The 16,437-nt window shown below is 45.9% G+C and overlaps 1 protein-coding gene across 1 annotated transcript in view; it reads right to left on the reverse strand.

Annotated features, from left to right (window-relative positions):
• kalrna (kalirin RhoGEF kinase a) overlaps positions 1-16,437 on the reverse strand; it is a 203,067-nt gene that overhangs the window by 111,825 nt on the left and 74,805 nt on the right. Inside the window, exons 16-25 of the mRNA XM_079822059.1 lie at positions 15,570-15,713; positions 15,178-15,286; positions 14,868-14,983; positions 10,571-10,693; positions 10,185-10,367; positions 9,963-10,081; positions 9,808-9,874; positions 1,489-1,598; positions 1,193-1,262; positions 734-823 (exon numbers count right to left, since the gene is read on the reverse strand). Of these exons, the coding sequence (XP_079678185.1) occupies positions 734-823; positions 1,193-1,262; positions 1,489-1,598; positions 9,808-9,874; positions 9,963-10,081; positions 10,185-10,367; positions 10,571-10,693; positions 14,868-14,983; positions 15,178-15,286; positions 15,570-15,713 (1,131 nt within the window). The remainder of the gene's footprint in view (positions 1-733; positions 824-1,192; positions 1,263-1,488; positions 1,599-9,807; positions 9,875-9,962; positions 10,082-10,184; positions 10,368-10,570; positions 10,694-14,867; positions 14,984-15,177; positions 15,287-15,569; positions 15,714-16,437) is intronic.

The raw sequence follows: 16,437 nt of genomic DNA on the forward strand, positions 1-16,437 counted from the left end.
CCCACACAGTAAGCTTTTCCATTGCTTCATTTTGCGAGATATATCTGGTTTGTGGTTGCATGTACATGTCGATGCGCTCCGTGAGTGAACAAATAACGCTATACAGCATATTTTTCTTAACCATGCATCAAAAAACAAACAAACAAGCGCTAAAACGCTTAAACCGTTTAACTGATAATATTAATCGGTCAAAGTTCTTACTTTCAGTTAACGGTTAAATGGTCAATAGCATCCCAACACTGCTGTGGACGTTGTTTGCTTCATTAATGTGTTTACCGTGATAATGGACTGAGGATGGGAGAAGGATTCGGTATTCAGTTTCGGATTCGGACGAATATTAACCAGTGGATTCGGTATTCGGCCGAACCCCAAAAATCTGGATTCGGTGCATCCCTACTACTGCATGCATGATTTATGGAAAAAAGCAGTGACTTAAGTGACTTGAGTGACTTAAACACCTCTGATTGGCCATTGCGTTCAAGAAATCAACACGTTTTTGATTGGCTACATTGCTCAACACTGCAAAGACACGTTGTAAATAGAAACCTTTGACGCTCTCCAGAGCGCAAACACAGATACGCACTGGACTGCCAAATCTGTTTCGCCAATATGTTATTATTACAGAGAAAACGGATCCTAGACCGGCTGTAATGGGCAATTCCACACAAGTCTCAACTTTGAGGCTTCCCCTATGAAATTAGATGAATGATTAAGAAAACAAATGTGTACTTACGTCAAAAAAACTTCCAGCATGCTCCAGGATGAGCTGACTGGAATCTGGTTTGTTTTTGCAGTACGTCACATAAATATTAAACTTGTCAGCCTGAAACACATAAGCTTAAATTTAGCATGTCAAAGACCAGCAAAAAGATCTGCCATATATAATTCAAGTGAAAATTCACAATGTTCATCGGCCGACAGTTATAATTCTTGCTCTGATAAAACCATTTAGCTGGTCCTGAAGTCTGTCTTAATAATCAGTGCATAATCGGTTGCTTGTAATTATGCATAATTTACTGTAATGTAACACATATAACAAGGATTATTAATTTATTTGAATATATATACTTACATACCATTTTTATAAAATTTTGTATTGACCCCTTCATCAACAAATTAGAAAAGTTAGGCACACAACAACATACATATTTTCCTGAACGAATGTAATGACATGCACATGAAAAACACTCACCCATGTAACAAAGCAATGCCCCACATCCTCGGGTAACTGCTCATAATTGATCAGCTCTTTCAGGAATATACTACAACACAAACAAAACAACATGCAAATGAATCGTAATCACTACATTTCCATATCACATGGGATACAAAATTAGCATATAGTATGTATAATTTTAATTGAAAAGCATAATATTCACTTCTTTCATCTACAAATAAATATCAAAACAGCGTATACGCTAATAAAAAAGCTTAATGGCTTATGACCCAAAAATGTCATTAATATTTGATTTAATGAGATATACTCACTTATTGTGGAAGTCATAAATCTCCTGAATGTTTCCGAAAATGATGTGCTCTTTGTTGGCGATTCCTGAAGGGATTTCCTCTACACCATTGGTCATCTCCCACAAATATGTCTAATAAATAAATGACACAGGAAATGACTATCTACAATCAATGGCATCCTACAGGTGTAATCTCATGGAAAACAGGATTTTCTTGTTCTTTTGGAATAAGGGAGTTTGATTTACTATGCAGAGAAAACCCCATTCCCAGTTCACTCAGTACCTACTGAGAATAAGGCCCAGCCTGATGAACACTGAACTTATCCAATCAAAACTGAGCTGATTTACATAGAGAACACTTAAAGAGTAGCAAAAATGTTTAAACCTAAGGGTCAGAAAGAGGGTTATTGAATGATTTATTATGACTTATTATCAGGGCTTGACATTAACTTATGGCAGTGGCTATTTGCACTAAGATGCTATGGTCCCACTTTATATTAGGTGGCCTTAACTACTATGTACTTAACATAAAAAAATAAGTACAATGTACTTATTGTGTTCATATTGTATTGCAAAACACTTTTGTTGATATTGAGGTTGGAAACGGGTAAAGTTAGGCAAAGGTGTGGTGGTATGGGTAAGTTTAAGGGCAGGGTTAGGTTTAAGAGAAGTGTCAACAGTGTAATTATACATGTAACTACAGAAACATGTATGTACACAATCAGTGCATTGTATGAAATTATTAATTTAAATGTTAGTACATAGTAGTTAAGGCCACCTAATATAAAGTGGGTCAGATGCTTTTTACACTAAGTGAAAATTACATATTTTCTTAGCGATAGATGAAATTTATGCAACGTGCAAATAGCTGTAGATGCTATTTACACAGTGAAAATAGTGATATATTGTATTTACACCACATAAAAGTAGCAGTTCCCTTTCAGTCGGTCACGTTCGACGTACGTCGGAACTGACCGACGAATTGGGATCTGTTTCAGAGACCAATCTACTTCGAGTGTATTAAAAACGAGCCAATGGACATTGGCATGCGGTGCACGCATTCCACGCGCCGCCCCGCATTGCGGGTATAAATACGGAAGTGGAAGTACCGCATATTGCTTTCAACTTCGGAGCCGAGCTTTCATGCTTCCTGCGAAGAGTGTGTTCTACGAACGAGTTTCAAGACATTACGAGAGAAGATCAGCTTACCTGTTCCTGTGTCGGTGTGACGGTGCTGTACAGCGGTGGTCGCGACCAGAAGTGAAACTGTTGGTTCGCTGGGCGTTTCCCTCTGAGTGCTTACAGCGGGCTTGCACCTTTAAACCGCTGTAAGCCGCGGCTATTCCCCTGTGTGCCTCGGCACGTTCGGAGCGGTTTTCTCTTCTCTCTGTCACTAAAAGAGCAACACGGTTTGACCCTGCGTCTTTTTCAAGATGTCATTCAAACCGTGTGTTTCTGGATGCGGTTGTTTCCTGTCCTCATTTGACGGCCACGATCTCTCTCACATATAAACATGTGTGATTGCGTTCGTGGGTGATCCATGCTCTCTCAGGAGAGCATGGTCACGTCGGCGCGTTGTTCGTCTCACCTTTCTCGTAAGGGTTGAGCGTTCAGCGCGCCGTGTGCCGTCTCGCGCCGGCTGATAGCGGGGGTTGTCACGGCAACCCAGCGCGTCACTCGGCGCTCTGATGCGCGGTCGAGACTATGAAACCTCAAACGGGGTTGAGTCCCTTCACTTATTCCCCGATCTAGTTTCTTTTCTGGGGCTCCAGAAAAGGATTACTTTGGTTAATAAGCGCTGGTGACCTGAGGATTACAGTGGGGCTTCCCCGCCGAGTACATCTCTTCGGGCCCCCACTCCTCTATCGCATCACGAGCGTGCTGAGACTTTGTTTGTGGGTGGTTCATGTTCTCTCACGAGAACATGACCACGTCGGCGCGTTGTTCACCTTGCTCTTTCATATGGGCTGGATTGTTCAGCGCGCCGTGTGCCGTCAAGTCTGACGGCCACGCTCATTGTCTCACATGCCTGCTGGTAGCTTACAGATGGGATTGCTGGTCCTTTAAAAAAAAAAGACAAAAAAAAAAAAGACAAAAAAAAAAAAGGGGATCTAGCGTTTCATTTGGCGCTCTGGCGGAGGACAGATGTCAATTGCTGCATCGGAGAGAGGGCTGTTATGCGCTGGAAATGATAATGCTGAGTTTCCCACTATAATGGTGTGTGCTCATGCTGAATCAGATTCAGAGTTGACAGCAATGCTTTCCGGGGTGGCTGCCCGGATGTGCATTGGAAAAATTTAACAGCATGGAACTATTTGGTGTCAAAATATGGAACACCAAAAGGGCCATAACCTGTATAAGTTTTTCCCTCTCTCACTGCCCTCTGTCCTGCATGCATGAGGGTAGTCCCGACCCAGGGGTTATGCAGGAACTGCGTGCGGTGATGGACCTCGCTCTCCGGAGTGACGAAAGTCACTGCACGCTCCCTGGGTCAGGCGATGTCCACACCAGTGGTCCAGGAAGCTGGGGCTAAACCTGGCAGATATGCGTGAGCCCGACGAAGTTCGGTTCCTCATTGCCCCTGTCTGTCAGGCTGGCCTCTTCGGCGACGCCAACGAGAACTTCGCCCAGCAGTTCTTGGTGGCCCAGAAGCAGACAGAGGTGGCTAAAAAAATAATAATAATAATAATAAAAAATAAAAAAATCTGCCCCGACGACCAGCTGCTGCCTACACCCAGTCGTCGGCCGCAGCACCTCCATCTGCTTGTCGCCGAGGGCGCCACCCTGCGTCCGCCTCCACCCAGGCAGCAGGTGGCCGGGCGCAAGGGAGGTGCCCAACCCGTCCAGGGTCCCGCGAGCCTGCTAGCAAGCACAAGGGCAAGCGACCCTGAAACGGGCAGCCCAGCGAGAGAGGAATTGCTCGGGGAGACGGTGTCCGCACCCCTCCCTCCCCCGGAGGAGGACCGGGGGGGAGAATATTTTTTTTTTGGTTTCGGTCCTGCCGCTGGCTCCCCGGAGTCCAGCGGTACCCACATTCTCAGAGCAGTTCTTCCCTCCCTGAGCCCAGAGAGGGACAGGTTGGCAGTGTGCGACGCCCCCGGGCCTTGCCACTCCTTTCCTCCCCTCTCACCCCTCGCCAGGGGGCAGCAGATTGGGCACCGAGGACGCCCCCGGGCCTTCTCACCCACTCTCTGCCCCACCTGGAGTATTCAGGCAACACTCCGGGCCGCCTCCGGGCCTCCCGAGTCGGGTCTGAATACTCCACCTCGCTGCCTCACCCCGGGTACGTCTGTGGTGCCGTTGATCCCGCTAGTTCGGTCTCTGGGGGCCTGGCTAGGTCTCCCCAGGCCGTCTCGCTGGCTCATCCGTACCATCAGACTCGGCTATGCGATTCAATTCGCACGCCGGCCTCCCAAGTACAGGGGCATCCTCTTCACCTCCGTGCGGAGCAGCGATGCCCATGTCTTGCGGTCCGAGATCGATGTCCTGCTGGCGAAGGGCGCGGTCGAGCCGGTTCCTCCTGCCGATATGAGGTCGGGGTTCTACAGCCCCTACTTCATTGTACCCAAGAAAGGGGGTGGGTTAAGGCCAATCTTGGACCTGCGCATTTTGAATCGGGCCCTGCACAAGCTCCCGTTCAAGATGTTAATGCAGAAACGCAATTTTCAGTGCATCCGTCCCCAAGATTGGTTCGCAGCGATCGACCTAAAGCCCTTCGGGCTGTCCCTGTCGCCTCGCGTCTCCACGAAAGGCGTAGAGGCAGCCATTGTTCCGCTCAGAGAACGCGGCGTTCGCTTACTCAACTATCTTGACGACTGGCTTATTCTCGCCCAGTCTCGGGAGCAGTTGTGCGAACACAGGGACATGGTGCTCAGTCACCTCAGCCTGTTGGGACTTCGGGTCAACCGAGAGAAGAGCAAACTCTGTCCCACGCAGAGGATCTCTTGTCTCGGTATGGAGCTGGATTCGGTCAGCCGGACGGCGCGCCTCACTCCGGAGCGCGTCCGGTCAGTGTTGAACTGCTTGAATACGTTCAAAGGCAGGACAGCGGTCCCACTGAAATTATTTCAGAGGCTCCTGGGGCATATGGCATCTGCAGCCGCGGTAACGCCGCTCGGATTGCTTCATATGAGACCGCTTCAACGCTGGTTGCACGACCGAGTCCCGAGATGGGCGTGGCAGAGCGGTCAGTACCGGGTCCTAGTTACTCCTTACTGTCGCCAAACCTTCAGTCCGTGGTCAGACCCCTCGTTTCTCCGGGCCGGAGTGTCCCTAGAACAGGTGTCGAGGCATGCTGTGGCCTTCACGGATGCCTCATCCACGGGCTGGGGGGCCACGTACAACGGGCACGCAGTTTCGGGTCTGTGGACGGGGCCCCAACTGCGTTGGCATATCATTTGCCTAGAGTTACTGGCGGTACGTCTTGCCCTGGCCCGGTTCAAGAAACCGCTTCGGGGCAAGCACGTACTGGTCCGTTCGGACAGCACTGCGGCCGTTGCGTACATCAACCGTCAGGGTGGTCTACGCTCCCGTTGCATGCTCCGGCTCGCCCGCCATCTCCTCCTGTGGAGTCAGAAGTTTGTGAGGTCACTTCGTGCCATTCACATCCCAGGTGCGCTGAACCAGACAGCCGACGAGCTCTCTCGCCAGTCGACACCTCCGGGCGAATGGCGACTCCACCCCCGGAGCGTCCAGCTGATATGGGACCACTTCAGAGTTGCACAGGTAGACCTGTTCGCTTCTCCGGACTCGACCCATTGCCAGTGGTACTACTCCCTGACCGGAGGTACCTTAGGCATAGATGCACTGGCGCACAGCTGGCCCCGGGACCTACGCAAGTATGCGTTCCCCCCAGTGAGCCTTCTCGCACAGACACTGTGCAAGGTCAGGGAGGACGAGGAGCAGGTCTTGTTAGTTGCGCCCTACTGGCCCAACCGGACCTGGTTCCCAGAACTCACACTCCTCGCGACAGCCCCTCCCTGGCCGATCCCCCTGAGGAAGGACCTGCTTTCTCAGGGGCGGGGCACTCTATGGCACCCGCGTCCAGACCTCTGGAATCTCCATGTCTGGTCCCTGGACGGGACGCGGAGGTTCTAGGTGGCCTACCACAAGCAGTGGTAGACACCATCGCTTCAGCTAGAGCCCCCTCTACGAGGCGCCTCTACTCTCTGAAGTGGAACCTGTTCGTCGAGTGGTGCTCTTCCCGCCGGGAAGACCCCCGAAAGTGTTCGATTAACGTTGTGCTTTCCTTCCTGCAGGATGGGTTGGATCGAAGGCTGTCTCCCTCCACCCTCAAAGTGTACGTCGCAGCAATAGCGGCGTATCATGATGCAGTAGACGGTAAATCCTTAGGTAAGCACGACTTAATCGTCAGGTTCCTCAGAGGTGCTCAGAGCACTTCAGGGTCCCCCATTTGAGCCTTTGCAGTCTGTTGAGATAAAAATCCTGTCCATGAAGACAGTTCTCCTGATTGCATTGGCTTCAAGAGGGTAGGGGACCTGCATGCACTCTCGGTCGACGAATCGTGCCTAGAATTCGGGCCGGCCAACTCTCACGTTGTCCTGAGACCCCGGCCTGGATATGTGCCCAAGGTTCCTACCACTCCCTTCCGGGACCAGGTAGTGAACCTGCAAGCGCTGCCTTTGGAGGAGGCAGACCCAGCCCTAGCTTTATGTCCCGTCCGCGCTCTTCGCGCTTACGTTGACCGGACTCAAAGCTTCAGATCCTCACAGCAGCTCTTCGTCTGTTACGGAGGTCAGCAGAAGGGAAAGGCTGTCTCCAAGCAGAGGTTGGCCCACTGGATAGTGGATGCCATTGTCTTGGCTTACCAGTCCCAAGACGTACCTTGCCCGTTCGGGGTGCGAGCACACTCAACAAGGAGTGTTGCTTCATCCTGGCCGCTGGCTCAAGGTGCCTCGCTGACAGACATTTGTAGAGCTGCGGGCTGGGCGACACCTAACACGTTCGCTAGATTCTATAGCCTCCGTGTAGAGCCGGTATCTTCCCGCATCCTCGCCCCCAGTGGCCAGTAGCGCTAAGTGCCCGTTCTAAGTGTCGGCTTGCAACGCCACTCCCGCCCTCTGGGCCGGATACGTGCGTCTATCTTCTCCAGTTGTGTTCCCCGGAAACGGCTAACCCTGTCGAGCTCCTCCGTCACCCCTGCAGTGCCAGACGTCGCGGCCGTCTGGCGCCAGGCCTGCACCCGTATGCTTGTGGAACGTGTGTGTAGGCTGGGTTCCATATGTTGCGGTCCCCTCACGGCTACCCCATATGTGTATTCTCCACGGTATCTGCTACCCTGCTCGGTTAGCCCCTTGTCTTCCCTCGACAGAGCCCGCTCTGTCATCTCTAGGATGTGTTCTTCCCCCCCTGGGATCAGGTTGGGTCCACCCCAGAGATTTTCCATAGTTGCACTACCCTAGGTTAGGTTAGTCCTGATGCGTATTTCCACCTCTCCTTCCATTGAAGGATGTGGCTCCGCAGCGTGCCATCTCCCGAGACGGGCACGCTTTCCCAGCGTTATCCTATAGTCACGCTGAGTGGGTCTTGCAGGAACAGCAGTGACTGTCCTTCCCTGCCGGGAGCCCTGACTCCCACTCCAACTTAGGAGTGGTCCAGCGAGCTCAGGCAGGGCGCTGGAAGGGCCAGCATCCCTGGCGTTTTGGTAGGGATCCCAATTCGTCGGTCAGTTCCGACGTACGTCGAACGTGACCGACTGAAAGGGAACGTCTCGGTTACGTATGTAACCCTCGTTCCCTGAAGGAGGGAACGGAGACGTACGTCCCGTCGCCAGGTGCTGTGCTTCAGCTGAAGGCCCGAGCCACTCTTCTCGGCTCCTCAGTTGAAAACAATATGCGGTACTTCCACTTCCGTATTTATACCCGCAATGCGGGGCGGCGCGTGGAATGCGTGCACCGCATGCCAATGTCCATTGGCTCGTTTTTAATACACTCGAAGTAGATTGGTCTCTGAAACAGATCCCAATTCGTCGGTCAGTTCCGACGTACGTCTCCGTTCCCTCCTTCAGGGAACGAGGGTTACATACGTAACCGAGACGTTCTTTGCAATATGTGTAAATAGTAATTCCATGCATGTATTCTTTCTTTTGACAGATATATACTATTTGCACCTCAGTATTGTTGTACATTAACAGGATGCAATAATAACATGTGTAATAGAGTGTAAATGATTATATTTATTAAAATTATTAAATGGATTCCACCTTAATGGGACAATAAAAGCCCTCCCTACACCTACCCCTAACCCTATCCAATACATGCTTTTATTATCATTAAACATTTCGTAAGGCACTTTATTTCCTCTTTTAGAACATTTCCTTAATTTTTATTGAAAGTAAATGCCTTTCCGATGTGATATGTGATGGGAAAAGGGAGAAGAGCGAGCTCGGCAAAAGGCGGATTCGAACCCGGGTCGATTGCGTCAAAACCTATATCCTTAAGCCTTACGCTTTACACTTTACTGACTGCACCACTGAAGACTTTGAGATATCCATGTTTTTTTTATTTATCTTGTTTGGCCAAAACAGGCATTGTTAGCACTTGGCAACAAGACACGCTATTTGCACTTAGTGTAAATAGACACTCCTTTAACGTTTTTGCTCACCAGCCACTGTGGCTAGTGGCTTTGCAAAGTTACTAGCCAATCAGCATTTTCACTGGCCACTGTTTTGACATCGATACCATGGGGAAAAACTGCCATATAGATATTTTTAATATTATCTCTCTGGCAGCAGGTATATTAGGCTGCTGTCACTTTAAGACCTGAGATCCATTATACTATTGTTTTCTTTCTCAACTCTTTACGTTCTTTATAAAACATAACTGGCATTTTGACATTATTTTGTGTGTATTTGACTGTTTAAGCGCAATAAGCAGCGAAAAAGGACTAAATTTTGTGAGCACAAAACCAGTGGGAATTAGTAAAATTATGTGCAATACGCTTAATCCCATGGTGAAATTCAAGCCCTGTAACACCAACAATATTCATCCGGAGCAAATGAAACGAGTGAGTGAGGGGAGGCGGGTTTGTGTGTAACTCGCTGTCTGAGAGATGAGAGAGAGAGAAAGTGCAGCGCAGCTCATGTATCCTGCGGAAAATGAGTATTGGAAGCGTTTTAGATATTCCAGTATCGATATATACAGAAAAATCTATATTTTTGACACTTAGTTTACTATTTCAGGTTCCTTTTTAAAAGACTTCAATTGAACACTGTATATATTATATATACAATTCAACCTGGCTAGTAGGAGTGACCACGTTACACACCACTGCTGAAATGTCAAGCCCTGCTCATTATCACAAATAAAACCGAGACACTTACCTCTAAACATTCATGTATGTCCCTTACATATGCCTTTTCTGTCTGTAACAGCTCTGCTATAATAAACCTGCAACAACACAAACCAGAGACGGATTATAAGAAACTTGTGAAGTGTGTGTGGAACCGCTGGTTGGAGGCTGTGTACGATTACTTACTCCTTCTTCCGGGCTGATTTCCTCTTTTCCTCGTTCACCTCGTGGTTGGGGTCACGCAGTTTGACCTCTGGGTCAGTGAGACTGGCTGGAATGATATCCAACTCCAGATCCTTATTATCCTGAAACGCACACACAATCAGAAAAAAATATCCACATTTATTATACATTTGAATAAGGTAAGGAATTGCTAGGACGGTGTTATACGCTGGATAGGTACAGTACCTCAGAGCTGATGCCCAGCGCGTTCTCCAGACTGCAGCGGTATTTGCCCATGCGCAGGGAGAAGTCTCTGTAGCGCTTGTCCACTGCTGTCACGCACTTCTTCAGCTCGGTGACGTGCATGTGTCCCTTCTCCACAAAGTTATCAGCCAGCTGGATCAACATCTTCACTTTCTCCTTAGTTTGCTGCATCACACATGAACATTATGAGTGTGAGTGTGTGGTTTGATCATTTATGCGCAACATGTAGAGAAACAAGATGCATCTATAAATGTCCCTCGGAGAGCATTACTTGTTTGAAGAGTTCATGTGGCCGTATGTGACACGCATTAGAGACTAATTTTAAATAGACAAGAAGGGGGTGAGGGGAAGTGTTTGTGTCTCTGTACCTTGGCTGAGATGCGGAATTCTTCATATTCTTTCAGCAGTTCCTGAGTTTTCTGCACCGAGTCTCCAGGGGACGTGTGAGTGGTGAGATAGACCTCTCCTGCCTCCTCTATCCACTCTAATGCCTGACACAGAGACAGACAGACTCCATCAAATGATCCAGTTCGACACATCACTCAGTCTGTGCAGTTGAAGTATTCTACACTCTGTGGATGTGAGGTCCACAACCACAACATCCACCAAATCACTAACACCAAATAAAGACTTGGCGAGAATATTATGAAAAGTGAATGTCTGAACAAATTATTTGAATGCAATGTAATGGCTTCCATACATTTCAGAGCTAAATACTTTAAAAAAAAAAAAAAAAACGTTGTAAATTATTGAGTTATGACTAGTGGAAGGGAGTAACACTAAACACATCAGCTTACAAATATTAACATTTACTTAATTTGGTAATTAAACTTATTTGTTACAGAGATAAAAAAAGGTAATAAGGTAATTGCGAGTTTTTATCTCACTATTCTGACTGACTTTCTCGCAATCGGGAGTTTGTATCTCATAATTCTGACTTTATAACGTGCAATTGTGAGAAAAATATTTGTGAGAATTGTGAGATATGAACTCGCAATTGCAAGAAAAAAAGTCGCATTTAACTTTTTTATTTCTGATTCCATTGCAGAAACAAGCTTCAATAAATCTAATCTCTAGATTATAATTAATATAAAATCATATAAATGAATTGACTATATAATTTAGATATAATTTCACTATCATTTTTTGAGGCTGTCAATTTAATGTTAATTTGGTACACCAATTATAAAAATGCTAAATTTAAGCAAATTAACACTTCAACCTTGAAATACCATATCAATTCAAAATATGTTTTTGCAAATTCTGGAGTTGTAAGGAGCAATATTGTGTTCAAATACTGCTGGATGGAGCACAGCACGATATTAAAAAGAATGAAGAGGTCTCAAGACACGTTTAAAAGCTGAACTACTTTTAATTTGACACCGTGTGTCACTCTGTGTCTCGCAGTCATTAAAAACATGGCATTCATTGTGCATGTCAATGACTTTGCTGTCAAACACATGTGACCGATTATTAAAAATGATTACATACAGAATACAAGAATGTGTCCTGTGTGAAAGGTCCCATGTCTACATTGGATAGACTGACAAACTCTGTTCCAAAATGAATTGGTGTGGACTGTAGGCTGGTGCTATATTTGATGATATGAAAATAAAACAATTAATATATTGATTATTTTTTTGTAATGTCTATCTTTGTGAATGTAATTCTATGTGAATTATCTTGATTTGGGAGCTTGGCTCAGCAAATATCGATGTATATCTGATTAAATGCTATGAATTTGATTAATTAGCAAATTCTAATTATTTCAATTTCAATTTTACCTGATTGACAGCCCTATTTTGTTATTAAATGTAAACTTATTTAAACAAGATTTGCAGCACTGTGTTAGGCTATGTTAGTATCCTTGTGTTTTGGTTTGGTTCTGTCCGGTTCCTGTTTGCCTGTGTTCCCAATCCTAGTTCCCCACCTGTCTCTAATTCTGTTGATTAGTCATCCTAATCTAGTTATCCATAAGGCCCTCGGTTTGTTCAGTTCTTTTGTCTTGTGTTCTTTTTTCCTGCCACGTGTTTGCTCCAGGGATTTATGCTATTTGGATTATTTTCTTTGTTTTTTGTTATTAATAAAGAAAGCTGCATTTAGATCCTTTCTTCTCCTCTTCATTGCCTGCCTAGGCGTGACAGAACACATGACCGGATCAAATGGATCTAGCAGCAGTGGCCCTTCACCCTGAGGACCAGCTTATGTCCCTTTATCAAGTGGAGATGTTTTCTGGAGGATTATGTGGAAGACTTTCTTGAAAGGTGCCATCAGGTTCGCTGAAATGAGGCAACATTGAAGACATGCTTTTGGAGTGGGCTTGATGATCACCTCCTCTGACAGATGCCTATGGGGAACACCAGGTGCTCTTTCCTTAAGTACATTAAATATGCATTGTGGATGACTAGATCCCATTTTACAGTTGAGGAGGTTCAGGAGTACGGCTACTCCAGACGCTCTGTGCCCATTCCAACCACGACCACCCTTAATCCTCAATGCCCCCCCGAGCCAGAGCCTGAAGCTATGTCCATCCCAAAGTTGATGCCCACTGACCAGGTGTGTGAGCTGGTTTCTATGTTTGTCATCGTGGGATTATAAGTGGAGTAAGATACAGAGGAGTGGCTTATTGACCAGGATTCGCAAGTTCCCATCCTTGTTCCAACATGGTCTGGCTGGATGGATGTCTTGGTCCCATCTGAAGTCCTCCCTCCACCACTGGTCCCATCCAACCTTAAGTCTTTTTTGGTTGCCCAGCACCGAGTCTGTTTCGTTGCGCAGCCCCAAGTCGGTGATGGTCCCACCCAGCCTCTCTCTCCAGCCTACTCTTCCTAAGCCAACTTGTTCCTCAGACCCACCTCCGTTGGCTCCCTTCAGTCCTTGGCTCCTCCTCTATTGACTCCACTCTGCTGTGCAGATCCTCTTTAGGTCTTCCAGTCCAACATGACATCATGACTTTGCGTAAACATACACGCCACTTTCTAAAGCCAAATGCCGTTTTATCTGTACGCATTTTGAGCTATCCGCATGTATGTCTACGCCATGTGATTCCACGTGTATGTGTACGCCGAAACGAACCATCATCTCCGTGTGTATGTCTACGCCGTGTGATTCCGTGTGTATGTCAACACTTTGTGATTCCGCGTGTATGTCTACGCCGTGTGATTCCGCGTGAATGTAAATGGATTTATAAACATACTCAATTATGTTTTTTTGAAAATGTAAAAATGCAGAATGTTTCTTGTGATGGGTAGGTTTAGGGACAGGGGCAGTGTGTGTGTGTGTGTGTGTGTGTGTGTGTGTGTGTGATGGGTAGGTTTAGGGGTAGGGGCAGTGTAGGGCGATAGAATGAAACAGCGTTGATAAACACGCTAAAAAGCGATTATGCGCATTGATAGCACGCCAAAATGGCATAGCGAATTGGCGTGTCATACATACGCCATTTCATGAGATCAGTCTGTCCAGTCTCCAGTTCCACCTTGGCAAGTGGATCCCCTGGCTCTACCTGGGCCTGCCAAGCCATCCCTCCACCTCAGCCCTTCGAACAGATAGCTCCACCTTGGCTCCTCACACCCTTGGCTCCACCTGCGACCATCATCCTCACGGCTTAGCCAAGCACCCTCATCTCTTAGGCTCCAACTTGGTCGGTCATCACTCTGCCTAAGCCACAGGCTTCTAGGCCTTCGGCTGCGCCTTGTCCCTCCACCACTTCATCTCTATCAGGCTCCACCTTGGTCCTCTGTCCCACCAGCTTCGCCTTAGTCTTCTGGCACCCTGGCGCCACCTCGGCTGCTCATTAGCGCTGCTCCGCCTTGGCCTCCAGGGGATATGATGTTGCCCGGTCTCTGTCTCTTTGGCTCCGCCTGGGTCTCCAACTCTCCTGGATCCACCTCTGGTAGTCGGACCTCGGACTCCACCCTGGGTCCTCCCACCATTGGTTTTGCCGTGGGTCTTCGTTCTGGTGGTACTCTGGGTTGTCATTTGGATCCTCCCTCCATCAGTCATCTCCACCATAGTGTTTCCATCTACCAGCCCCGTCTTGGTCGCATCCCTCTCTAGCTCCATGTCCTCCTCTAGAGCCCCATCCCCCCTCCTTTGTAGAACTTTGTTTGTAGTTTATGGCATGAGGACGCACCTTCCGGTAGGGGGGTGTTATGTCAGGAGTATGTTAGTTTCATTGTGTTTTGATTTGGTTCTGTTCCTGTTTGCCTGTTCCCAATCCTAGTTTGTTTCCATGGTTACTGATTATGTTAAGCACCTGTCTCTAGTTCTGTTGATTAGCCATCTTGTGTATATAGGTTTGTTCAGTTCTTTGTCTTGTGGTGTTTTTCCTGCCACGTGTTTCCTCCTGGGATCCCTGCTGTTTGGATTATCATCTTTGTTTTTTGTTATTAATAAAGAGAGCTACATTTAGATCCTTTCTTCTCCTCTTCAGTGCCTGCCCAGGCGTGACACTGTTTCACATTTCCAATAGCTTTCTACCAAAAACTAAAAATTGAAGTGACATTATCTCTTCTTTCCTTTTCAGGAGCATTCTTTTATCATAAAACATACCAACACATACATTTGAAGGGCACAAAACATGCAAAGGTACAACACAAACATACCAAAAAAGTGCATTCATCGGAGTGTATAAACACAAATATGAGTGTAGTTCAGTGTTGTCACCTGTTTGGCACTGTGTTCAAAGACCACATACTGCTGACACTGATCCAAACGCCTCTTCTTCATGGTCCAGAAATGCAAAACTCTGTTTTCCCTCTGTAGCAGTTCATTCAGGATGGCTGAACAAACATGACACAACGCACATGACAAATGCTTAACATGAATGAAAGAATTACTGGATAAATTAAGAATGTTTTGTGAGATAAAAGCATTCAAAGCTAAAAAAAACTGCTTAAAAGGACACACAGATCAGATCAGATCAGATCAGATTCTGACATAAATAGGTGTGACAATACAGAGTACAAGCTCTGACCTTTGACCTGTTGCTCAGGACCCCTGCTAGATGAACCCTGAATGCTGACGTTATTCCGATGGATGTATTTCAGAAAAACCTCAGCATTTCGTCTGGCCAGAGTACATGCCTAAAAAAAAAAACCCAGCAGATATTACAGATTCAAAACAGACCCTCACATAACAAAGTCAAAAGCTTGGACTGAATTTACTTATCATGATCCTAGAAAGCTAAGGTTCTTGAATATTAGCTTTATATAAAAATATTATATATTATGCCCTATAAATTGTGCCTGCTCCTCTGTAAGATGCAGGAGACACTTTTGCGATTGTTATTATGAAGTTGAAAACTGATTATGAAGTTGTGTGAGACTGATAGAGAGTTTGAAAGATCTCTGTTCGTTCAGTAGTGACCTTTAGAAAAGCCTCTTTCTGCTCCAGGTGTTTGCTGATGAGAGGCAGAACATGATCCATCTCTGCTGAAGATTTATCATGAGCTCCACACCAGTCCTCATCTCGACGGTACTCCTGCTCCAGACTCTCCAGCACACTGCACACCTGTGAATAAGCAATTCATATGCACAGGGTTTGTGAAGATAGGCAGGACTTAGAGATTGAGAGGATGTCACTAGCTGGTCAGATATGATATGTCTAATAATTAATGAGTATTTGAATGTTTATTACAGTTTCCCAGTGTTATTATTAATTCAATTATTTATATTTGAGATATTTATTGCATATTTTTGTTTTATATAAAACATGAAATGATTTTCCAGACTGCCATTGTAGCAACACATAGAAAGCATGGTTCTTGTTCAGTGTGGGAGTTTTAAGCCATCAAGCGTCCCCTTGAAGAAGACCACTTTACATCTCATAGTAATAATAAGTACACGTTAGCAAACTTTTAAAAGAAATACAAAATATTGATATACTATACTTTAAAAGAACATACTGAAATTAATGTAATGTTTTGAGACACTTTGTTACATGCTATTTAAAACTAAATGAAAACGTGTTGTATTCAAAGTGTATGTTAATGGATTTAGCTGGTTAAAGTTTACTGCCAAATGTACAACATATTATGGTATGGCTAAAATATACTTTAATGTCATTACTGTTGAAACTCATATGTCATCGATTTAAATATACTGTATATTTGAATTACACATTTGTAATTATGTTTGTTTGTAAATATATTGACTGTTAATGTAACATAATAAAACATACTATAGTTAATTTTAATATCAAGTACATTACGTGTGTTTTAGTATGTTAGTCGACA

The sequence above is a fragment of the Gobio gobio genome (genome assembly GCF_949357685.1).
Source record: "Gobio gobio genome assembly, chromosome: 7".
Taxonomy (NCBI): domain Eukaryota; kingdom Metazoa; phylum Chordata; class Actinopteri; order Cypriniformes; family Gobionidae; genus Gobio; species Gobio gobio.